Below are 25,648 nucleotides of genomic sequence, written 5' to 3' on the forward strand. Positions count from 1 at the left end.
TTCGCCCACTGCTGCTCTGTACTGCCGGGCTCCTGTCCTTCTGCTGGGGAGCACAGCCTGGGCCCCCAGAAAGCTCCTTCCTCCCACCCGTGCCTTCTCCAGCTGCACAGTAGCCCGCCAGCCTGTGGGGAGGCAGAGCAAGGGGGGATTTGGGGACAGAAGACCAAACGTCCTGCCGCAAGGTGGAAGGAGCCTCCGCAGAGCCACCACCGGGAGCGGCTGCTGCCCACGCAACGAGTGGGGACGGGTGGGGGGGAACCTGGCCCCCAGATGGGAGAAGCGCAGGGGTGACAGGGCAGGACCTGGGGACGTCCCTCCTGCTCACCTCCCGCTCATGGCCACCGTGCTCAGGCATATGGCTGATGCCTAAATTCCCTTCACGTCCAGTCTGCCCGGGAGGTGGGTCTGCAGCGCCGGGCCGCTCTGGGCCCTGGCACCAGGAGGCACCAGGAGGCACCAGGAGGCAAGCTGCAGCTCTCACCGCTTTCGAGGGTCCATGTCTGCTGGCTGGGTGGGCTGGGCACAGCCATGTCTATGCTGTCCAACCTACAGCGAGCACAGCGCAGTGTGGCTTTGCCAAGGCAGAGCTCAGCTGGGCAAGTGCGTACAGCCCTGCAAAACCTTTAACCACTTCGTTAGGAAAACGTACCTCGCTGTTGGAATGTATTTCCTACCTGTTTTCTGAATAAGCTCTGACGGTTGGGCCTATTAAAGGCAGGAGAAACCTGGAAGGCTCAGATGCTGTACGAGGGCATGTTTTTCTCATGTCCAAAATGTGCCCTCAGCAGAGGAAATTGCTTTGTTAAGGTGCTGGAGCGTGGCCAGCCTGTACCCGGGTGGAAGGGTCTTACCGCAGGGCTGGGCTGGCAGCCAGTGGAGGAGATCAGAGAGGGCTGATCCTGAGTGCAGTGGGACAAGCAGGAGCACCCCTTGGTGCTGCTGAGGCTGAGGCGCACTGGTGGGACCCGTGCAGGACCAGTCAGGGCAGAACCGGCTCCAGCTCTCTCCAGCAAAGCCCCTGAGGGTATTCAGCCAAGTTCACGGCCAGCATGGGGCACCGTGTCCCCCCCGGGGCCGGACTGGGCGCTGTGGGGTGTGTACCGCCAGGCCAGGGGGATGGCAGGGACGTGGCCAGACCCGGCGCAACCCAGGACAGTGGCTGTGGTGACAGCAACCACCAGGAGCCTGCACGGGCTGCGTGCGTGGCGGTGGGTGCTCACCACCGCACTGCAGCGTGTGGAGGGCTCCCCGTGGCCATGGGCATTGCATCCAGACGGTCAGCCGGAGCCGCCACATCCAGATGGTCAGCCGTGGCTGTGGGTGCCCTGTCCTGCTGGTTGGGTGGCCATGGCTGAGCTGCCACTGGGCACGTGGAGCAGGGACAGGGCACGGGGAGGCGAAGCGAAGAGACGCGCAATGAGGCTCAGCTCGCTGACTAACGCAGGCACAGAGAGCTCAGTGTTTATTGGTTTTGCTCCGAACGGTTTGTACAAGGAACAAGCTGACTCTGCTGCGCACGCAGACACACGCACCCCACGCTGCAGGCTCCTCGGCAGCTCCCCCGGCACCCCAGAAGCATTCCTCAGCCTCGCAGAGCGGGGCTCTACCAAACCCCCTCAGCCAACGCTGCCGTGCTGCCTGCCAGGCTCTGCCTGCACCCATGCTGCCGGTGAGATCCTGGGCTGCGCCCCGGCCAGCACCCGCAGCAATCACCAGCACGTGTCTGCGCGGGCACCAGCATCCTCGGCGGCGCGGGCAAAGGACCCGGCGTGGTCCGAGCTTGCGTGGGGAGCGGCACTCCCCAAACGTCTGTTCTGCTGTCACGACAGAGATGTCTCTGAGCTCCCGCCCTGCAGTTAACAGGACCTTTCCATTTCTATTGCTACTCTACATTGCAGTGATGCCTCTCAACTAGCGAGCGCTGCCTCTAAGGCTGCTGCTGCAAAGCAAGTCTAACACGTGCTGCTTTCCCGAACCTGGAGACCTCCTCGCTGCTTATAACAAAGTGCTTTTGGAGCTGCTGACCTGTCCCTTGCAGGCTGAAAGACACCAGGCATTTACTGCTGGGTGAGGGGGGATGGACCCATCGGGGGCCAAGATGAGGTCCTTGGGTGCGGTTTTACAGCACCCAGCTGGGAGACGCTCCCTGCCCCTAGGATCAGATGTCAGGGCCTGGGGAGATGGCAGGGGCAGAGCTGGACGAGCTGCAGCCTCCCCCGTCCCCTTCCCCTTCTGCAAAGGGCTGGCGGGTGGCTTTGACCACTGCCGGCATCCTGCCCAGAAGGACGGCACCGAACACAGGGTGACCCTGACAGCCACTGGTGCTGGGATCAGAGAATACAACGAATAAGAACGTGTGACCGACCCTGTCCCGTGGACCCAGGTGATGCTCCCAAGCCGATCAGCCCGGTTCTGGGGATGCTGTCCCTCCAGGGGGATCTGCTGCCCCAGGAGAGAGCGTGGCCCTTACCTGTCCTTCCTGCTGAACCCACCCCTGCTCCAAGAGCTCCCGTCCCGGCACCTCTCGAGGGCGAGCGGTTATTGTCCGCCTGGAGGCTACTTTCAGCATCTTTATGCTGCTCACCTGCATCCACTCTAGGTGAAATCCTGAGGAAATCCTTACTATTTATCCACTTCAACTTTCTTCCTTCCCCAGTCGCTGCCTGTAATGGTCATGAATTGAGAGATCTGCTGAGAGTTGTTTTGTTTTTCTTTTCTTGGCAGACTACATTCACTGGTGCTGTGCTTCCCACAGGGTCTCCCTGGCACATGTCCAGCAAAAGGACGGTGGGTGGGGAGCAGTTAGAAAATGCTCCTTTGTGGACCTTTCTGCCAGCCCAGCAGCAGGGACATTTAACTGGCAGAGCGTCCCAGCCCAGCCGTGGGGGGGGTTTCTCGCCTCCCACCCACCTGTGCCAAGGGTCAGACTCCCCGCAGGCCTTGCAACTCAACCTAGAAAAGCCAAGCCGATCTAGGGGTCAAAGCAGAGACTACTGCCTCCAGGTCTGCCCTGGGGGAGCGTCACTGTGCCAGCCTTCGGGAAGGCTCTCCTCCCTCCTCTGCCAGGTCATGGCACAAAGGCAAAAGCCTGAGGCCATCAAAGACTGCAGATCCAGGCTGAGGAACTGAGAGCGCTTTGGGGACAGCCTTTACATTGCAAAAAAATGGGACTGACAAAGCCACTGGATGGGGTTTAGCAGGTTAGATGGGATGGATCAGCAGCCCAGAGCATTTCTACTGGCTGTGTTGGCTCTTCTCCCCCACTGAGCCTCTGCCCGCTGCCTCCTGGCATCACCGGTCACATCCAACTCCTCTGACTTCCAAGTGCTGCCATGTGGGAGGGGGCTTTGGAAAGCCATTGAACAGGGGAAAAAAGCTCTGAAGAAGGACGTGTGCCAGCGCTCAGCCCCAGCACTCTGGCTTCGCTCAGGGCACAGACACGAACTGAAGCTGCAGATGACAGCTTTGGGCTGGACCCCGACAGTGGGAAGCTCATCCAGCCCCCTGGTTCCACCAGCATTTGTACAAACCCTGTCTCCTCTTAGCCAGAAGGGTCAAGCCAGGCAGCTGCCAGCTCCAAATGCCAGCAGTCCTCAGGTCGTGGGATAGCTTTGGATTCTGTGTGGCCTGAGACAGGCAACTACTGCGCTGATGGGCTCAAAAAGGCTGGCCAGGCCAGACCGTTTGGTGTTTCTTGAGATGTTGCCTCCTCTTTTTAGGCACTGCCTTTTCTCTCAGTGCCGTGTGGTGCTGACCAGGGCCACCGGCTGGGTGGGAGCTATGGCTGCTGAGAGGAGCAGGGAAGGGCTTGCTGTGGAGCAGTCTATCTTGAGCCAGTGAATGTCTGGTTAGACCAAGACTGCAGCTGTACAAACAAGACGGGATGTTTATTCTCAAGAAACAGCAAATGTACCTGACCTGGCTTCAACACAGGGAAAGCTTTTTGCCTTAGCTGCAACAGAACTGCAATGTCAAATGCTCCTTCTCCCCTCGCCCAGGTACGCCCCTAAAGATGCCCCGATCCCACCCCACCAAACCCCTTGGTTCACTCTAGGTCTCCTCCGGGAAGGCTGCAATGCCACTAGTTCTGCAAGCTGCCGCCACACGCCGTGGAAGCTGGAGCTGTCGGGGAACAGAAAGGAAAAAGGAATGAGCCCTGGCTGAAGACGGCAGGAGTGGGATGTAGACAGGGACTCTGGGAGGAGGAGCAGGAGTAAGCACTGACAGGCCACGTCCTGGTAGGAAGGCAAGCATCTACCCAGGGCCAGCTTCACTTCAAGGCAGATGACAATCACGGTGGCAAAGCCCATTTCTCGATTGCTGGTTCAAGTGGCTCCGGAAAGCCCTGAGACCAGCAACGCCTCTGCCAGCTCTGCATTTCATACAGAGGTCCAGGCTGTGTCTTGGCAGTGCCAAGAGAGTCTCAAACTGGTGAATACATCATACCCACGGAAACCACGCAAGCACAAGGCTGAGGCAGGAACCCTGTGGTGGTGGAGCAACGCAGGCAGATGGGTTCAACCTCAGTCCTCTCTGGCAGCACCCAGGCAGGGACAAGCTGGGCGGGAAGAGGCATGCAGTGGGACCCCAAGCCCACCGGGACTTGTGGTGCAATACAAAGCACAACCTGAGGTTCCGGACATCAGCCCAGCACTCGTGCTCTGCAGTTTCTCAGTCCATGAACATGGGGGTTAGACAGGACAGCCACACGTACCGCCTGCAGACGGGTGTCACAGGCTGTGGCCACCTAACCCCTTTAGCCTGATGGAGCTACATAAAACGGGCAGCAAGTGATGGGGGGACACTTACCAGCTACTGCTCTAAGCAGTATCGGTCTCAGGCTGAACGGCTGTTTCAGGCCTGCAAGAAAAGAACAAAACGGAAACACACAGGCAGTCAGTGGGGGCACAACAACCGCATCTTGAAGCAAGAGGAGAAACGAAACAGTGGTGTCACCCTTGGAGGGAAGGACACTTTCACCGGGGTAGAGCAGCGGTCCTCAGCCCAGTGCCTGCAGGTGGGACCTGCTGATGCTGCTCACGGGCTGAAGATGCAGCCGTTCAAACAAAGGTCACTGGGGAGAGAAAAGCAGCTTTTGGTCAATCCAGTTGCAGAGCTCTTTGCACACTTACAGCTCTGGCCCAAACACTCATCTTCTTTGCACTGGTGCAAAGCCCAAATGACTTCAGTGCCCCAAGCCGGACTCTACACCAGAATGAGCCGTGACAGAGTACAGATGAGCAAACCAGCAGCTGCAGCAGATCAGGTTGTCAAAGGCCCTTCCAGCATGCAGGGCCCTGGAGCCCACTCCTGAGGATCATCCCAGCTATGAAAAGTTGAGACTGTTTGTCCAGGGAGTGCTTGAACATTTGCACCTACTTCAAAGGGGGTCGAAACATGCACGTAACCCTTGACGCTGGGAAGCACAAGAAGTTCTGGCTTTCAGCTACATGCAACCCTGACAGAAAAGGACATCTTCTTCCCTGCTCATCATCTCCTGGGAGATGGACTCTCTGAATCTACCTCGCTTCTCTACTATGTGCTCAGGGCAAAAAGGGGAAGCTGCCTGAACATCTGCCTGGTCCTGAACACTGGCTGAGCATCTCCACATGGAGCGTCAGGGCCAGGCCCTTGCTCTCTGTTGAGACCCAGCCCTGTGACCAGGACACGGCTTTGCCAGCAGCAACGCTCTGGGGAAGCGGGTCCCACCAAGCCACCTGCCCTTGACGGGGCGGGCGGTGGCTGACACCATTAACCAGGGATCTCTGCCTGTGAGGCATGAACATCCCCGCTGCCCGCTCCCCATCTTCCTCCGAACCAACTCTGCGCTGGTGCAGCTGCCGAGGAAAGGGCTCTAATTATAAACCAGCAGATGCTTTGCGTGTCTGAGGAAGGTTATTTCAGCTGCAACAGAACCTGATGCTTAGGAACCCTCGGTCAGCTCTAAATTGCCATGACGGAGCATTTGGCATGACCTACCTTGCAGAGCCAAAGCAAGGTTAAACCATATCATTATATATACATACCACACACACAATATATGCTCTATATGACCTAATATATTGTATATAGCTAATGTATCACAAATATCCTTATAGGGGATACCTAACAATAAGTGTTCGTACGTAAACTATCTTCAACCATGCCTAATTTCATGAAACCAGCACAAATGTTTAACGTGTGCTGAAGAAGGTGGAAATGGGCAGAGGATGTTCTAGATAAGTACATACACGCATATCTATATATGCACATACATTCGTCTACACACTGTGCATTATGCTGGCCAAAGAGCACTACTACAAGGTGTGAAACGAAGCTCCCCCGAGCTGTGGATTATAGGACCACTCTCAGACTGTGTGAGCGTTGACTGCTGAAACAGAAAAGAAACAAAATCCCAAGCAGGTGCTTTTTAATGGCTGAAAAATGTAAAAAAGAGAGCTGTGCCCCCCCACCCCACCCCCATGCTCTCCTCCTTTTCCTGAAGTGGCTAGAAGGTGGACAGCCAGCTGCCTGGCAGTAGGAGCCCACACTGAGCTTCCATAGGTGCCATTTCTCCCTCTCCTGTCACTTAGGTCATGGTAAACTTTGGAGCGGGAGTGAGCCCGCTGTAACATGGCTGTTCAGCTCTGGTCCATCAGCGTGGCTCATTTTGAGGTCTCTCAGCCTGCAGTGAAAGGGCTCAGCAACAGAAATAAAACCTTTCCTCTTTGCCTCAAAGCTGTAGTCCCCCGTGTCCCTGCACGGCAACTGAGGACAGCTCAGACAACGCAAGACCAAGCTGCAGTGTTGCCTCCAGGGTCTTACTTGGCACGGCCGCTGCAGCCCATCAGGATGCTCAGACTCTGGGCTCCATCAAGGGCTCAGCTGCCACCCAGAGACAACGCACAGGGAAGGGCCTCTCCATTTCCACGGAGGTTCCCAAGACAAGATACTGTCCCGTCTCCCAGACACTCACACACAGCAGGTGAACGACGGAAGGCAAGCAGGGCCTTTGCTGATGTGTCAGCCAATTCAGGCCACTCATGAGACACTCTCTTCACTGGCCCATGCCAAGGAAGAAAATGAATGCCACCTCTTCCTCAGCTCTTTCCCTCCCACATGGCCAGAGCTCCTGCCCCACATTAACAGGGGAAAGTATCCCAGAACCATCCTGTGCTCCTCCGCATCCCCCATCTTCACAACTTCACCCATCCCCAGCCCCCTCCTGTAGCTGCTCCTGCCCCAGGGCCACCGCACACCTCCCACAGGGAGCCACCAACACCATGGGGAGCTGCCAACAGTTGTCCTCTCACCCCAGCCGGGTACGGACACCGCTGAGCTTAGCAGAAACAGAGTCCAGAAGAGCAAGAAAAGAAAGGAAGAAGGAGGCAAGGAGAGCTACAGACAAAACAAGATGCCCATGGAGAACTGTCTTTACCGGTAACCCTCATGGTATCTCCTGGAAGCAGTCGGGCGCTGTCTTCTTCTCACATACAGATCTGTGTCTAGCGTCTCCTGAACCGCTTGCTCTGGAAGCAGGACAAAGAAAGATAAACCTCTGTTGATAAGCTCCTTGCAGTCATCAGCAAGCCCTGCAGGAGACGGCCTGGTAATAGCTGCTGGTGGGGGTCAAGTGCTGTGGTTAGGAATGGCACTCCGGAGTGCTGGACCTCATATAATGGTCCTGAAAACCGGTACTGCAGCCCTCTTTCTTTCCTCGGTTGAAAATGCCTTTATCCTCTCAAGCTCAATTAAACTTTTTAAATTTGGTGCCTTTTTTGGGTGGCATGTTTGGAAACCCAGCACATTGACCTCCTGAAGATCACAACTGCTGCACAGTGCAGGAGACCATCGCCTCTGCATTCTCCAAGACTCAGGAGGGACCTCTCAACCAGGGGTCATACCTGGCCCCACACCACCAGTACAAGGCAGTCACTGGCTTCCAGCACAAACGCAGCCCTTGTGTGCACACAGAAATAATGGTCTCCAAATGACTTGATGGCCATCCTCTCCTCCACGCTGGCCAACAAGGCTGGCCTGACACCATATGAAGGCAGCGCATCCTCTTTCAATACCTGAAGCTGTCCTTCCTGCTTCCCTAGGACGCACTTCACCTGCTGCATTTCTCACATAGGTTCAGACAGCTCAGAAGAGCGCAAAACCAAATGGCCAAACCAAAAATCACTCCCCGTTTGGAGAATTGCCATCAGCTCGGTGCTGTTCAGTCTCTTCCTTGCCAGCTGGTGCAGCTGAAAGTCTGGGTTTGTGCTTTTTGTGTCGCACGGTCCATTGTGAACTGGTATACATACTCATTATGTTAAATATGTGTGTGCATTTAGCATAATAAGGAGGTATATAAATAAGCTGTGGTTTCCAAACATAAATCTGCAGGGACCGCGGAGTGAGGAAGTGGGTAAAGCAGCTCTACCTGCGTGTGATAAAACAGAGGAAACTAAAATCAGGAGGGCTTCCTTCCCTTCAGCACGCACAATACTAAATGGCCGTAGAGCTGGTCAAATCAAATTTTGGCAACAGAAGAATTCTTGTAAAACAAAGCATGGATTTAATTATTTCTTTTTTGGCCAAAAATGCTTGTTATGATTGTGGATAGAAGCAAAGAAAGTTTCCAAAAGCTGCCATCAAGAGTAACTGCCAGTGACATTTTGTGGAGAGCAGTTTCGAAACCCACTGCCTGCGGAAGGGCTGGGATGGGCATGACCCCCTCCGCTCTTGTCCTGGCAAACCCTCCTTTATTTGACCAGCTCTGTCCACTAACGACTCAACTTCTGGGCTCACCGCTGCCACATGAAGGAAGGGTCAGTTTGTAAGGGGAGAACATAAAATTTGATTGTGAAGTCAATGACATATTTGCAAATCAGCCTGAGAGGAAAAAGCTTCGGGAAGGGTTTCAGCGCTGGGGTCCCCGGGCAGGCGGAGCGGGGCATCGGGGTGCCACTGAGTCAGAGCCCGTGGAGCGGGCTGGCAGTGTGGCTGGCCCGGAGGAGACCGGTGGGAGGAAAGGGAAGGCAAGACCAAGAGTATCCAGATCCTCACTTCCATCTGCTGCCTTAGGAGTCCCTGGTGGTGTGGGCAGGGTGAGGACCACACTCTTTTCCTTTTGTATGTGACCTCAGGCATGGCCAGGGAGCATCCTCCAGAGCACGCCGGGCGCCACGTGGCTGAGCGTGCCAGCCGCAGAGCCACGCTTCTGCAAGGGTATCTGCTAGGCCAGTGGGAGCATTTTCTGCTTACTGACCCTGTTTTCAGGGCTCTGTGGGCATAGCCACAGCGTTCAGGAGAACAGTCTCTGGGCATATGCCCTCATGAAACCAATGCCTGAGGACTGCTCTTTGCTTGACTTCCCTGTAGGTTTGCTTTCCTTCAAAAACTAGCTGCAGGGAAATACCCACTTGCCTGGCAGGTAATACCTGGCGCTCACAGCCAGACTCTGGGTGCTAACTAAGAAGGAACTTGAATATTTGGCTGAGTGTACAGATATTCATGCATGAGATGGCAAAGCCAAGAGCGTTTTCCCCATGGCTCCTGGTTGAAGTGGCAAAAGCAAATGCCTGCACAGGAGAAGGAGACTTCTCTAGCCATAATCTCACAGTTTGGCGCAACTCACCAATCTCTTCCACAATATTCTCAGTGCTTCCAGGAGGAGTGGTTTTCTCCTGTTCAGAAACAAAACAAAACAAACAAGAAAAGAATAACAACCTCAGGTGGTTGCCCCCTTGACCTGCCTTTTTGCTCTGAGAGTAAAAGGAATAGGAAGCGCTGGGGCTTTCCCGGTCACCACTGTGACTAACACCACAAACAGCATGGGGACAGAACTGCTGCCCTCCTGCTCTCCACGCCAGCACCTGCTGTCTTCAGCCACTCCACCCAGCAAAGCGCTGACCATCCCATCCAGTGCAAGTCCTTCAGCTATGCTGCTACGCAACCATCTCAAGAGCTAAGTCCTCCTCCTCAGGGCTTTTTTTTCCTTAAAAAAGCAAGATTCAGATAACTGTGCAAATTGGCACTGTTTGCTCCAGAGTTTGGGAAAACCGGCAAGAACAGCCACTGTTCATCCTTCTGAAAAAACACTGCTAACGTGACTGACATGCACACAGAGAAACGACGAGGAACAAAGCTGCCCCCAAACCTGCAAACACATGCTTAAAGTTACTACGAGTGGTACGTTTAGAGTAAGCAAGTATTAGAGATTCGTGTATACAAAAGGTTTAAACCCTAATGATGCACAGCCATTGGCACTGCAAACCCAGTTAAACCCGTGCTGCCCCGCTGCAGCTGCACCCATCAGAGCTGCCCGCAGACACGTTCAGGTCTTCAGGAGCTGGATCTCACCCACGGGCGCCGAAAGAACGGATCCGGGGATCCGCTCACTCTGCTCACTTGGACCCGTAATGCCAGATGAGGCTTTCCCAATACCTCAAAACATCAGATGTCACTGTCTAATCTATTCAACTCAGCAAACAGAGTGTATATAGAAAAAGATGAATTAGAAAAGGAAATGAGGTGAAATGATGTTATGAATTTCCTTAGGGGTTCGCGGAGTTTATCAGTGGAAACACTGACTCCATTGATCCCCCAGGTGCTGGAGTATTTGGTGCTTTGTTATTTGGGATGACAAAGGAAATCACACCACGGAGTCCACAAAGTGGCACCCGATTTTAAATATTAAGAAAAAAAAAAATTAGAGTGAAAAAATGTAAGAAGCAGCTTTAAGAAATCAGAATAAAGAACCCCTTTTTTTTTACGGTCACAGGAGAGAGTAACAAAACTCTAATTTGATTTAATGCAAACGCAAGCTATCACTTTTGGTCCTGGGCACATCAAGCGTATGCCGCCGTTATCCTTGTGCCCTCTGCTGTCGGTAGCTCCTCACTGTGACTCCTCTCCCCTTAGCTTGGCGCGTCCGCTGTCCTTCCCCTGCGCACCACAGGACCCAGCTCTGAGTCTCACGCTTTGGGTAGAAATAAGCTGAAAGCAGTGCAGAAACCATGTTTTAATCAATCACCAAATCTCTTCTGGGCTTTTCACCATGTCTTGCATCTTCTGTACCCACACTGCTTATGCCCTAAGCTTGTAAACGAACGTGACTTGAGGAGGAGAGCTGTGTTGGAGCAAGAGGGATGCAAGCAGTTGGGAGTCAGTGTGCAGGGCTGCTGGCTGAAGCCCGCCGCCTCCCTTTGCCTTGTTCCTTCTCAGTGACTGCAACAGCACCGACTGCGTGGTGTCCTGCAGACCATCGACAGAACTATGCGCCAGAGCTACAAACCAGCAACCGGGGACGAGTGACTTCTGGGCTCTCGCGCCACTTTTTAATGTTAAGGTTGTTTTAGATTGTTTTCCTAGCCTATGGATTGTACTGTGCGCGGCTGCGACTCCAGCTGCGTGGGTGCTGATGCTAACAGCTGGTTTGCATTTCGGGTCAGCTTGTAGACAGGGTTTTTCTGCGAGTGGGCACCCCTTGGGGTCACTCCTCACATGCCTGTGAAATGAACCTCTCCGAACTGAAAGCAGATCCTGTTAATCTGCTTCTTTTGTCTCCAAGCACAGCTGTGGCTTACTAGGTTTCCTTGTACGTGAGCTGGTGCAAGGATTCATGTTTCTTACTCGAATGGCAAGCCTGAGCAGCTGAACAGGACCTGACCTTTGAGCTGAGAAAACTCCTGTTCAATGTGCAGACCTCCCTGACGGCAGGACTTACTGCGGACCTGCTATGTGGGCTCTTTGCTGAGCACTGCCTGCCCTCCAGAGGTGTCTTTGAACTTCGTCACCCATCCAAGGGCTTTAAACCACCTGAAGAGACCACCTGAACCTCCCAATGGAAAGGTTGGTTCATCTGGGCTTCACTACTGCCCTCCAGCATCCAAAACCTGATGTTCTTCCAGCAGGTTAGCGATGATCAGTGAGAAGGAACAACCAAACAAAGGAATGGAAAAATACAGAACAGATGGGAAAAACATATCCAATTAGCTCCCCAGACTGCGCTTTCAGAAGCCTTCCTTCTGGCAAAGGTGCGCTGTGACATTAACTTGACCTCTCTGGTTTAAAGACTGCCAATGGCTCCTGCTCTCGGTTGGGATATCTGAACAGGTCATACTGGCATGGTCCTGCATTCCTGCGGGGGCCTGACTGTAACTCAATACTGTCCTGGTCAGGCAGTCCATATACTGCAGCAACCCGCCTTTGGGAGCCGGAGTCCAAGACCCCTGGCTCCTGCTCGGAGGCCGTGCGCCCCATGAACGCCATTTGGAGAGGGCAGGCAGGGCAGCGTGTGAAGGTGACGCTCGGACAAAGACAGGTTTCAAACAACAGACAGGTTTTTCCAAACACGAGCTGTGGGTTTTCTGGGAACACCATTCAGTGGGGAAGTCCACTGCTTGAGACCAGAAGTTGAACAAGAGCAGTCAGGAAGAGCGGACCAGAGGGTCTGACAGGCTGGTGGTGTTGAACTCAAAACAGCCACCTCCCCCAGGTGCAAACAATTTACAGGAGAACCACGGCAGTACCCACTGCCAGGCAAGTACACACAGGATTAACACTTCCCTTGCACTCGGTAGGGTATAACAAACTAGGTGTTACGTAGCTATAGCTACCCCAGCTCTCATGAACTTGTGCTTCCTAAATCCAAAAGGGAATCTGCCAAGAAGTGGCACTCATGGATGCACCACTGCCACCGGACACAGCCAAGTGCAAGTGGTGGTTTTCCTCCGTCCTTCCTCAGACTTACTACAAGAGATCAACTTACTGCATCCGAATGCTCTACCAGTCGGCTGAGCCAAGGCATACCCTGACTGGAAAGCACAAGGGGCTTAGAACACCTTGAGAGTGGTTTAAGCTAACACCCCGATCTCCACACTTGCAGTGGGCTAAAAGCATCCACATGACAGGTCCTGCAGCTCTGATGGGGAATACAGAGTCTTTCACCACTTTTTTGTGATTCCCCTCATTGAGTTTCTTCCTGGCCACTTCTCACTGGTCCCCTGACACCACTCTGGGCTTGCCCCGCTCTCTCCATCCAGCAAGTTCTCTGGACTGAACAGCTTCCTGTCCAAGTTGTCCTATACAGAGATGGCCTTCAACCCTCTTTGTTCAGCATGAAGTTCAGTTAGCTACTCCTGACCTCCTCCTTCCATCCCTGTTGTCCCATGAGTCCTCAAATTAATCTTAAGACTCCTCTCTTCCATCCCTGATGAAACCAGTATTGATAGTCCGCCAGTCCATAAACTCTGGTCCCGTCTGGCTTGCTGTCCTCAAATACCTCCCCTTTCAGTGGCACACTCTTCTTCACATTTCATATTCATCTGCTTTTCCAGTTTACTACCCAATTCTATTCCTCACACTCCTCTAGCCCTGTCTATACTCACATTGCCTTCAATTATTTTCTTCCAGTTCCTGCTGGAAGCCAGCAATCACCTTCTCTACTCTTGAATTGCTTCTCATCAGTTCTGAGCCCGATCAAGAGAGTCTTTTGATTTACACCTATTACCTTTACATTAATGTTTTCTCTTGGTGTCTCTGCCAAGGCATCATCTCTTGGATGTCTACACCACCTTTGTCAACTTGATGTGCCACAGGCATAGTCTGGATTTTCATAGGAAGAACTTGTGCCATTTCCTTTCTGTCCAAGTCACCTTAGACTCCCTCCACAACCTCAGCATATTAATTGGCAACTCTCATCTTTGTGTCTGCACACAAGCTTTCATTAAGTCCTGGTCATTCACCTTCCTCATCTGATCTTTGAAGAGCTAAAAGGTGTAGATGAGCCTTTATTCCTTCTCCTCTTACAGCCCCATACTACCTTTTCCTTAAGGCTTTCTTACGCATGGGAAAATTGGCTTCATTTTCAGAAGGCAGGCTAAGGTTGTGTCTCCCAGGAGCACAATGTACTCCCCAACCTACCTCCCATGTATTCAAAGCCGTTGTAGATGGCCCATGAACAACCTGTGTGCATATGCTTGCTAGTGACCAAATGGCCATTCAGTGTTTATCTGAAAAGAGAACATGCTATTCTCTTTGCGAACCTGATCTTGAGGGCTGCCTCCAAATGCTCTGCAAAATAAAGCCTACAATAAGACCTACCCAAGCTGAAGTCGAGAAGCGGGGAACAGAACCCAGAACTGCTAAGCTCTGACCATAATACTGTCCTTCTACTCACCAAAGACCAGGAAACTAAAAAGAGCTAAATATTAAAAATTACCTTACCATCAGCTCCCAAACCCTGAAGGGTCAGTCCCACCTCATCAATCTCAAGAAAGTGGTACCTTTGGCCCACTGGAAGAAGGAGGTCATTACCATGTCTAGGACATTACCTTTAGGCTTATAATGGTTCCTCAAAGGATTTAACCCAGCTTGGCTCCACATCTTGCTGTAGGCCTGTGTGCTCTTTCAGAGCACCTCTGTAATGCACCAGCATTTCTCACAAAGCCCTTCAGCTGTCTCAGACCTGAAGACAGATATATGATCAGCGGTAAATATGTCACGCTAAATGCTGGTATCATTGCTCATTACTGATATTTGGATAGCTAGCAACCATGCTGGATTCCCTTCTGGTGGCCAGAAGATCTTGAAACCTGGTTTGTCAGAAGTGAGGCAAGATGAAACAAATGGCTCTCTTGGTTTATCTGCGAGTTCACCTTATATGTTTGCTAGGACTTGGGAAACTCTTCCCTTTTGGGCAGGACTCCAAAGGCTAAATATTCAGCACACCTGCCATGCCCTGCCTCCATTCAGCCTATGAAATAGTCTGCTTTTCAACCATCCCAGTTTCTAAGGGGACACTGAAAAGTCTTTTTCAGTCCAAATCCAAGATGTGCCATACACAAGGTAGCAATTTTTTTTGTGTTTTATTTTTTTTTAAACTAAGGACATGCAGGACAATTAGCTGTCCTTTTGGTTTCAGGGATTCAGGGACAAAAGTGTTTAGGAGCCTGTCATGGCCCCAGCTTCCATGAATGCATTTAATCCTTTAGAAAGCAATTAATACGTTTTGTTTCCAGGTCATTCTTTGGCAGAAATTCACAGTTAAACTATGTGCTCTGTGCGTGCTGCTCTGCTTTAAATCTGATGCTTGGCAATTCTGTTGGCTAACCCATGTTTTTGCAGGGAAAGAGAGCTAGTGCACAGTCATTCCCATCTCGCCTTCTCTGTCCTCCAGGCTTTACAGAGCTTACCATATTCTCTTCGTCTGGCTTTCCCCAAGACACATTTGAAATTTAGATTCATGCTTTCCGAAACTAAACTGAATTTGGTGTTTGCTTAAAAGCACAAAGATAACAGCATCGGAGAGCAAAATCCTATGTGTGTCTACAAACAGGCATGGCACGGACAGCAACAGCTCGCTCCACAGCTTGGGCCAAGACGCTGGCAGGTACCAAACAGAGATAAACACACGTGTTTACTAACAACTGGACTGGATAAAAAAAGATGTCTCAGAAGCCACTGGAAAATCAGATGCAAGGGTGTTCAATCACTACCGAGAAGCTGATATTTAAGGCATCCACCTGAACGCTACTTACTGTCTACATACAATTTTCAGGCACGATTGGCTTTAAGAAAGACGCCTTCAGAACTAAGGATCTGCCTGAACAGCCTGAAGCAAATGTGTTAATACAGCTTAATGAAGTTCACATCAGGGTAATTTCAGCTAACATACTCTGGATTGCCATTGTAGAAAGCTCACTGATAAAGAGGGATTCATCAAGCTGCAATAGTTCACCACCCTATGATAATGTAAATGTGTGTTCACATACAAAGAAGAAACAACAAAACTCCAGTATTTCCTTCTGGAATCAGCGACAAGGACATTAGCTCTTGGAACTATTTCCTTCAGGAGGTTTCTCTTTGTACGATTGTCAGCTTACAGCAGAAGCTCAATGTAAGACATTGAAGATCAACTACTCTACTGCCTTTAACCCACAGAATAATCACAAGAACTACCCTGACCAAGTAATGGGAATTTTGTTTCAAGGCTCATGTATACATTTGTTAATCTCTTTGTTAATTTCCTTAACTGGGATCAAATGGGACGAATTCTTTCCAGAAGATGAGTCTTTCCCCAAGACCTTGAACTTAATGGGAAGACTTCTACTCCTTTATTAGCCTGCGGGTCATACCAGTTATGCAGATATATTGGGCATTTTTGCCCCTTTCACGAGAGTCTGTGGAGCCTAGGAAACGAGCAAAAAGAATTCTAAAACGGTGACCTGCAAACTGTGAAGCAATCTAAAATCTAGTGATTTAAAATACTTGCCAAGGAAAACGCTGAGCTAACTAGCACGAGCAGAGCACCATTCCAAAGAGCCGCACCACTTTGTCCCACCACCGGCTCAGATCTCTCTACACCACACTATGCTGTGCCATAAAGAGGGACGGGACTCATTGCCCACCTCGGGCAATCTATTTAAACCAAGACGGTGATGCACAAAACGAGTCAGCCTCCGAGGATGGCTGTTTCTCTCCCTTGACTACAGACGGAGCCACAGTTAATTAGCTCAGGGTTTAGACATGTAACTTTTAGGTGCCTAAGTTTGGGCACAGGAATTCTCCTCCCACATATGTCTCGAGTTAGACAAGTTAAAGGTTTAGGCTCAGCCTCTTAAAAGTGCTTGCAGGCATGGCACTGTTGAAGACTTTCTCATCCCTGAGCTGCAAGTCTGCGCTCCCAGCTCTTTTTCAGTGGCAATGTGATGGCTCGTCAGAGTGGTGCAGGCTAGGGGCAAGCTAATGGAAGGGAGGTGGTGTATGGTTAATCACACCATTAATTGAGGTTATATTAGGCATTTTATTTTTGCTCCTACCTCCACTGCTCCAAATTACACCTCTCTCCCAGGGCACCTAAGTTAAATGCCTGCAGTTAGTGTGAATACCCCTAAGGTCAATTCTGCTCACCTTAAGAGGCTGGCAGGGATACAGCTCCAGATCCGGTAACACTTTGAGCAGAGTACAGAGAACATAGTGATCAAAAACTCCTCTCAGTTAAACAGATTACCCTTCGTCAAAGGCTGGGACACTGCCACTGTAGAGCAGAGCTTGGAGGACAAACTGACATGCTGATGTGAGAACCAGCACGACAGCACTGGTAGGCATGGCTAGCTGTGAGGATGAAACCATGCTGCATTTGCTTATATTAAGAGGTTGTTTGCTTGTTTATGGTAATTTTCTTCTGCCGCTGCCACCTCTTATCTTGACTGTGCCTTTTGGAGGTCCGTAAAGCCCCCTACAAATGAAGTGGTGTTTAACAACTAGAGTCAAAGACAGAAGCACTGAAATGATCCCCAGATTTGACATGGCAGATATGGCACAGATGTTTCAGCTATGACCTTCCTAACCATAGCCGTGAAAGAGTAAACAGGCAGTGACAATGGCTGCAATAAGCAGGTGGCAAAATTTTAGACTAAAGCTCAGCACCAGCTCAGTTGCAGGAGATGTGGTACGTGCTCTCACCAACACTGCCTAATTCAAACAGCCAGGAAAGGCAACACTGGAAGCTGGCAAGACTCTTCCAATTAACTCTTCTTCATTAGTTTTCCCCAAAATAACATCTACTCTTTCTACTCTTTTCCCCAAAGAACCAAATATCTTCTTGACTTGATATGTCCTCTTCCTCTTTCTTCATTTTGACTCACCCAGCTCTATGAGCAAGTGCACACAATTAAAAATGCCTCATCACAAAGCACGAGGGTGATACCAAATGGATAACATATGCAATACAGTCAGCTTATGAATAACCCGAAGGCTGAAATTCATTTGCACAATGTCCTCAGATAAATAAAGTCCAGGGGCAGAGCTCTTGGAAAGCTTGAGCCTGGACAGTCTTTTGAGAGCAAAGGTCCATGGAGGACTGTAAATACCAATCCTGTGCCATTCTAAGATTCCTACTAATTTGTCACCTTATACCCCTCCTTTCATCTCCTTTAACCCGAATCTTACATCCACTACTGAAACGGGAAAATCAATTCAACAAGCCTAAAAATGGGAGTGTGTACAGGATGACAATATTGACTCACTCATTCTCTGAATATTCTTCTATCAACTCCTGGAAAGCAAGTCCACAAAAAATTCCTACATGCTGTCCAACAAAGCACAAACGATTAAATGCATATTCTTCTCCTCTTGAGTCTGTATCAGTCCTTCTGTCCTAATGCATGGGGTCGATCCACACGCATACCTACATTGCTGAGCGCTGCCTCACATTACAAACTGCCGGAACATGGTGGATTCTTACAGAGCTTGTGGATCACAAGAAGACTATGCCACAATTAATTGTTCAGCCAACTGGAAGTTAAATCTTGCAAGTTAAAAAATCCTAATCTGCCAGACTACAAATATAGCTGTTACTTAACTGTCACCAGCTGCTGAGGTAAGAAAGTGATTCAAGGTAAAGGCAGTTCTGCACCTGTAAATAAATGCTTGTTACTGACGATAGGCTTGAAACCTACTGAACCTCTAATCATCTTGATGCAACGTCCTAGGCTTCCTTACCGGCAAGGAAACGTGGGGCACAACTGTCTCCTCACGTTAAAAGAGAAACTTAGAAGCTTGCTATGTTTCATGTGCTGCTTGGAATACACCTGACTAAAAGTCAGGGCTGAAGCACAAATGTGAAACTTCAGGTTTCAGATACACATCCTGGTATCTGCCAAAATGACTTCACTGGGGTTACAGTGCGTGCTGGAGAGTTAAGAGATTGAGAAATATCTAGATGCAATACAGAGATGGAAGACCCGGATAGAAGCAGAGACTTCAAAATAAAATATTTTGTTTTCCTGCACAAATGCTCAAATTTTACTATGTTAGAGGACATCTAGATAGAGATATTAAAAATCTGACTGGACACAGTCCTGGGCAATCTGCTCTAGCTGACCGTGCTTTGAGCAGAGGGGTTGGACGTCCCTTCCAACCTCATCCACTCAGTGGTTCTACAAGGGACTTTATCAGGGGCACCCTGAAACACAAATGTGGCAAACAGATTATCTTTTCTGAGAACAAATGATATAGCTGGGGGGGGAAAGCAGAGAAGCTTTCAGGCTCATAAGCTCCACAGGTGCAACGACAGATATCCTCTCTGCCCACAAACCTCTATGCTTGAAAAATGACAGCTGCAAGACAGACCCAAAAAGCAGCACGATGGCAAGTCTTGAAAGGATTGCAGAAATATGCCCCAACAGTATTATCTTAGGTAATGTCATTTAACGTGTCTATCACCGCAGCATGAGATCCACAAAGACATTTAATCACAGGACTGAGTTAGCCATCTACGTAGTTTTCAGGGCTCGTGATGGGCTGAAGTAGCAGGCTGAATCAGCCGATGGACCGAAGGAGTAGAGCCTCTTGCAGCATAATTAAAACCACGCCAAATCCACCAGGAACGCACTGCAGAAAGCTTGCCACTCTTGCCAGATCTGGAGAAGCGAGGAGGCCCAGTAGGCGGCCCACAGAAGTCAACTTTGTGTGGATGAATAATAACTATTTTTCCTTGCAGCTCTGCCTATTCGTGCCATGCCCACGTGAATCACGGCTGTATTAGCACTGACATGTCATCACAAGAACTTCCATGGGTACGACTCAAAGATACTCAGGCTAAGGACAGCACTGGAGATTATTGACTATGTGAAGCACTTCTAGCAGCAGTACTGGGTTTGCTGAGCCTCCTGACCCATGTCAAGCATGGCATACACAAATACATGTCCGTCAGTCAGGCAGTTACCATGAATTTACCCAGCGGGTATCTTGCACAGCCACTGACGACAGACAGACATCTCCGACACGCTCCTTCTGAACTCGAGTTCTTGCTGTCACAGGGCACGCACCAGTACTCAGCCAAGCACCTTTGGAAACAACTCTCAACTCACCATCAGCTGGGGCATTGCACTAGCTTTTTCCCCACTGCGTGGCTCGAAGCTGGCACTGTGGGTTTTCTAAATCCATGCCTTTGTTAAAGACTTCCAACTTCTGCCTTGTCCTCACAGGCCCATGTGCTGAACCACCCATGGGATGTACCGCAGACTGGCTGGCAATCTATTTTTCCATCGTGTAGGAGGCCCGCGCCTCTCTGCCATCTGCCACCATTCATTTTTCGTTGCTTCTGAAAACAACCTGAAAATAACCCTGCTCTGATTAAGTTTAATGAAGCAGGAAACCCTCCGAGTACATTTTTCCCAAATAATCTGCTTACTGCTCTGTCACACCTACTGCCTTTACCCGTCTTACCCTCCTGCACTTCTGAATCCATTCATTTGCTCCTGTTTCGGCTGTAACAAGTGGACTGCTCAGTTTCCATGAGAACAGAGAGTCAGTGGGAAACGAGGGAAGATCTAGAAATTATTTTTAGATCATTTAATAATTTAATGTGTAGTAACAAATAGAAATTCATAAGAAAGTATGGATTCTACCCTACTAGGCAAGGGCTTAGATGAGTGCAATGAATGAAAAAAAAAACCCTAGCTCCTTCTGAAAATCTGCTTGCAAGGCAAAACAGCTTCCTCCAGTCGAAAATGGGATAATTGAAGGCGTCTACATTGACAGCTGACCAACTATGGCCAAAGTCCATTTTATAAGTCCAATGCCCCCTGAGAAATCTGCAACTAGTATTACTTCTTGCCAGTTACAGCACTCTGAATTTCCAGAGGTATTGCTCCTGACTGCCCTTGCCCAGTGCTCCAGCTTGGTGGTGGCTCTTTCTCCATACATAACAGGTTTTAGATCACTCCTCTCTGCACAGTAGTGCCAGCAGAGCTGCAGGCTTTTTCAGAACTGGGCAGAAAAAGCAAGCAGAGATCCTGGACGTGGCTGGTTAAGAAGACCAGCACACTTACTAAAGAAGCTTTCGCTGCAAGTCATCCTGCCTCTGCTGAGGGTTTCATTTTGGGTAACTTGGCACCTCCCAACAACCTACGTTCACTCTGAAAGGAGACAAAATTCTCAGAAGAAGGAAGAGAACGCTACCCCCTCCCTGAACAAAAGCATCAATGTCCTTGCTTGGCCTGGGAGAGACCCGAAAGCCTTCAGACGCACCCACGTGTCCTCATGCTCGCGGGTGGCACCTAAACCACATTCTGAGCTGACTGCATTTCTGCCATGCCATGCACCCGGATAACCACGCTCAAATACAGCTCTTGAAGCCGTCCCAACACTTAGCCTTTGCCTGAGCAACAAACAGAAACCCCGGCAATTTTGGCACTAATACTATTCCAAGGAAAGTTGAAGTTTCCCATTTCACTTCAGTGACTGGGCAACTTACTGACAAGCGCTCGGTTAGGTTTGTTTAGGTGGTGACTTCTTCCTCACTGCTCCCAAAACACAAAATGAGGAACAACAAAAGATTATTTCTGATACTTTTTTCCTGCATGATTACTGTTCATTCCATATATCAATGGAGCTTATATTAAAGTTTTCAACTGTCCAAAGAAGGATCATCTGCTGCATCAAGTCTGCGAAAAAGTGTACTCCCTTTTTCTAAGCAAGTGAATGTTCACTGAAGCTAACCAGCAGTATATTAAACTGTACGAAAATAGTGACCGCAGCACCTTTTCTCCCCAATGTGTATTCTGCAAACATAGTCATTTCTAACCACAGTGGAAAAATAAGCTAACAGTTATTTTGCAACGTGATCCATTTCCGTAACAAAAAATCATTGCTCTTTTTTCATCTGTAATAGATCTAATAAAATAGCACCTTCTTCAGTAAATGAAATATGCCAGTAAGTAAATAACCACCTGAATTGCTCGTTCTGCCCACGTACTCTGCACTTTGTTTGTATATTTGCCCCTCTGCCTTCAACTGGATGTACTGCCTCCCCCAGATAGCTCAGGCAGCTCCTGAAGACTTAAGAAGTTATCATGTCCTGGCTCACTGAAAAGGCTGTTTACAGCGGTGCCTTCATCGCTAAGAAATCTGTCTCTTGATTCTTCGGCAGGGTGCAATTATTGACATCAAGGTCTGGCTCTCCCTTCTGAAGCGAAGGCTTCGTACTGGAGCTCCCACCTGGACCTGGAACGTGCTCAGTGACAGAGCGGGGCATTGGCACTGCAAGATACATGTCTCAAGAATGAAAAATATAAACAGCTGCTAGCATAAAGTAACACAGCCTCGCATAGCTGCCATGAAACTCTGTCATCTCAAGGGCAAAATCTGATGTATTGCAATGAGGATAACGATAAAAATATAAAGGCATGTGTCTTGTTCCACCCCCTAAAAAAGGGCCTTGGCCAAGGCAAAGAGAATTTTGCAGGTTGCCAATAGTGACTTTCATGTTTACAGAGTACACTATGCACGATCATCGTGCACAGCAGAAAAATGACGTATTTCCCACGGCTCGATAGTGTGCATTCGCCACTAGATAGGTGTCTGCGGAGCTCCTGTACCCGACTGGGCCAGATCCTTAGCTGGGCAAACTGGCAAAATGCTGCTATATGTGTGGAAAGTGGGAGATTTATAACAGCTGAAGAGCTGCACAGTAATTTCTTGAAGTACGAAATGATACCTATTTCTATTAATATAGGAAGGAATAATGTACATATAGATACACACACGTGCATAGATGCCAATGCCAACATTGACGTCTTACACACGTAACGTACATACAACTCATCTCACATACAGCCGTCTCTGAATGACTGCTTCATGTTGAAATATACAGTCCAAAAACAGGAATGTATGATTACATTTCAAAATAGCAAGACTCCCCCCCATCTCTTCCCCATCCAAATTCATGGACTATCCATTTCAACAGGATTCACCACCTCAGCCAGGAGCTCTAAGTCTGGTTGAGTCTGAAAGTCTTTATAAGCCTCATACCTGAACCCTTGTGTAGCTCGACAGATACTGAGCGCGTGCTGCCTCCTTTTCTGAATGCTCCTTCGTTTCGGGCGTAACATCAGCGCTTCTGTGATGGTGATGGTGGGACTTCTGATCGTGGTGGCCCTCCCTTTTCCTGGCTTCTGTGTCAAACAAGACGTGGGTTAGCCTCTCCAGATACTTCTCCAGCTCTTCCTGGGTGTGCTCCAGTTGTTTGCCGACATTACTGGGGAAAAAGGAAGAGGATGGCGGGGGGCTTTTGCTTTCCCTCTCCTTCTTGGCCTCTTCCACATGCGGGTTATGCCTCATTAGAAGCAGCACAATGATAAGCAAGATCAGGCAGAGATACACAACCCAGACTTCTTCCATCTTGGCGGTGAGATACCAAGGAGCTAGTGGTGCCGGTTGATGTGCTCAAAGGGAAGCAGACAGATGGGCCAAATACAGTAGGTGGTCAGCGATTCCCAGCTGTCAGCATCCACGGGAAGGACTGGTGCCAGTAATCAAAGCACTGATGTCAAAGTTCAGTTTTCTAAAGCAGGGTAGCTTACAAACCTTCCTGCAGTTCCAAATATCAAAGCAGCACAGTGAGCAGCGAAGTATTTTAAGCAAAGAAAATAAAACAACTTCGTCCTTAGAATAAAATAACTTCAGCAGAAAGATACAAGATCGTGTCACAGCTCCATATGATCTTAAAATAGCAGTATTTCTCCTCTTTTTGTTAAGGAACTGCAGGTTCAATGCTTATTACTCTTCAAATAACTTTTCTTCTGTTACAGTGTTCGAATTGTTGTCTTGTTTGAAGCGGTAAGCTTTTCTTCTTTCTAATTCAAAGAAAAGATAAGTTAGGATTGGGGTTTTCCTCCCCAAAGGAAGGTAACAGAATATTTTATTCTTTAGGGGTCATTAGATGCTGAGTCCGCAGTCTACCCTCAGCACTCTTCAAAAAGATTTAAGTGGCAGAAGGGAATATTAGCCGCCCGAGTTACAGATTCAGTAGGACCAATCTGTTGGCTGCCTGCTGTCTTTGCTGGTCGTGGGAGAGGGAGTCCTCACAGAAGCGGCTGCGGGGACTCAGGAGGTAATCTCAGCTGAACTTTGCGGGGATCCCCTGGAGATCCTTTGTAGGCTGTTCCTCGGTGACTCTGCCCCCTGATTACTCACAGCAGAAGATGGGCAGCCCAGGGACCAATAAATGCATTTCCACCGACGAAGCCCAAGGGAAGGGATTGGAAGAACTTCGCAACGAGTGCCCAGCACCCGGGTGAGCAGCCAAATGTAAGCAGGGACGAGCAGCCACCGGGACGGGGCCAGTCTGCGAGGGGGGAGGCTGGCCATCGGTTGCTCTCTGCCCCCTGAAGGCAGGGTCTGTCTGGAACCGGATTGCGTTTCCTAACCTTTGCTAGGGGGATCTTTTTACAGATGAGGGTGCCAAGCCTAAAAGGAGCAGAGATCACACCCAGATTTCTGCTGCCTCTGTGCAGAAACATTCTTGGGCTCACCCTGCCACAGAAACAACTCTAAAATTCTTCACTTTGTTCCCAAAAGTGAGACCTTTCCTCTGCTTTGCTACAGTGAATGGTCTGAGAAAAATTATAGTGTTCCCTCATCCCATTACTCTCTTTAGAAGTCGATCCTCAGCTCTTACTTTTTCAAGACCAATGCTATTAAGCAAGTTTTGCTCTAGAGGCAGTGTTGTACTTCGCACTCCCTTTTTGCCTTGTCTTTAACTCAGTCCTGAGGGCACAGCTATACTGGAAGATCTTGTAAGCAGTTTGCTGCCTACAAGCCTGGGCCTGGCACTGCTGCACTACATTTAGGCGGGCAGTCACCAGAGAGATTCGGTACCGCCAATCCCGTCACCTCCTCTGCACTGATCTCAAAGGCACAGCACGAACCTGAGAGGATGCAGAAAGAGACAGGCAGGTCAGAACTGAGCTCAATTTTCTACCAAAATGGATCTACTTTTCCTTAATGCAAGAACACTGGAACAGAGAGCTCCAAGCGGATGAGAACATCTCCTTGCTCCCCCACCGGTGTAGTTCGTTAATGCCTAAGGGCACGGACCATGCCTCCAGCCGCAGGTATTACAGCAGAGCAAAGCCCTGACCCAAACCTGACACTGCTGTACCAAGAGATTTCACTGAAACCCTCAACAGCATTGAAAACCTAAAGAAAGGAAGGCTAAAAGGAGAAAACACAACTTAAAAAAAAAAAAGTCATTAAGACTGCATTGTGGCTCCTATAAAGGGGAACGGACTGATGGAGCAGCAACAGCATTTCCTAATTCTAACATTGCTTGTTTCCTTTTGAACAAATGATAATGCAGCAGAGATGCTTCAAACATTACAAAGCTTAAGCGTGAAGTAAAGACTGCTGAATTTCAGATGCAGAATACCATAGAGTTGCCTCTTCAAGACACAATCATTAATGAAATAACTCGGGCACATCTGCCAAAAAAGCAGGAGGCATCACCTTGATTATGAAAACAGGGAGCTGCCACAGAAAGGCAAAATGCCTCGTCCCAGATCACACGGCCGACGCGTGGAACCGACCCGGCCGGCTCCGGTCTTGCACTCGCGTCCACAGGTCAAGCACGACACTCGGGGCATCGATGAACATTCGCCTTCCGAGTCCTCCAGTAATGAAGCACTGCGAAAGGAATACGGGCTGGCTTTGCACGTCAGCATTATGCGAAGACCTCTGAAAAACCACAGGAGCCGCTCATGTATTAAAATGCATTTTTTCCTGCCCTCTTTGGAGATAAACGGGCTAGATTAGGTTACACCAAATATCCATCTCACTGGTATCTTTATTCTAATTGTGAATGCCTAACGAGTAGTATAAGCACAAGGCAGTT

At 49.7% G+C, this 25,648-nt stretch overlaps 1 protein-coding gene across 4 annotated transcripts; it reads right to left on the reverse strand.

The window, feature by feature from the left end:
- Positions 1-1,434: 1,434 nt before the first annotated feature.
- On the reverse strand, positions 1,435-25,621 carry LOC148051971 (uncharacterized). 4 transcript variants are annotated; one of them, XR_015698870.1, is made up of 7 exons: positions 25,264-25,621; positions 22,789-24,686; positions 9,605-9,653; positions 7,418-7,508; positions 4,957-5,074; positions 4,810-4,860; positions 1,435-4,122 (listed from the first exon to the last, which is right to left on the reverse strand). XR_015698870.1 is itself a non-coding variant. In XM_087732419.1 (6 exons), exons 2-5 carry the CDS (start codon positions 23,155-23,157, stop codon positions 4,821-4,823), a joined length of 549 nt encoding a protein of 182 aa, XP_087588545.1. In that variant the 5' UTR covers positions 23,158-24,686; positions 25,264-25,621; the 3' UTR covers positions 1,435-3,865; positions 4,810-4,820. The 4 variants fall into 4 exon arrangements, 2 of the variants coding, with proteins under 2 accessions (XP_087588545.1, XP_087588544.1); XR_015698871.1 differs by lacking the exon at positions 4,957-5,074 and adding an exon at positions 6,255-6,370; XM_087732419.1 differs by lacking the exon at positions 4,957-5,074 and having other exon boundaries at positions 1,435-3,865.
- Positions 25,622-25,648: the final 27 nt, after the last annotated feature.

The sequence above is a fragment of the Nipponia nippon genome, unplaced genomic scaffold (assembly GCF_047370975.1).
Source record: "Nipponia nippon isolate SJK-2023a ecotype South Korea unplaced genomic scaffold, ASM4737097v1 scaffold_5, whole genome shotgun sequence".
NCBI lineage: Eukaryota > Metazoa > Chordata > Aves > Pelecaniformes > Threskiornithidae > Nipponia > Nipponia nippon.

Excerpts from the sequence above, each read along its gene's own strand:
- LOC148051971 (XM_087732419.1), bottom strand. The coding sequence starts at position 23,157 with ATGGAAGAAGTCTGGGTTGTGTATCTCTGCCTGATCTTGCTTATCATT. Across the intron at positions 9,654-22,788 it reads CGAGCTACACAAGGGTTCAG|GAGAAAACCACTCCTCCTGG; the intron begins GTATGAGGCTTA and ends GTTTCTGAACAG. Across the intron at positions 4,861-7,417 it reads AGATACCATGAGGGTTACCG|GCCTGAAACAGCCGTTCAGC; the intron begins GTAAAGACAGTT and ends CTTTTCTTGCAG.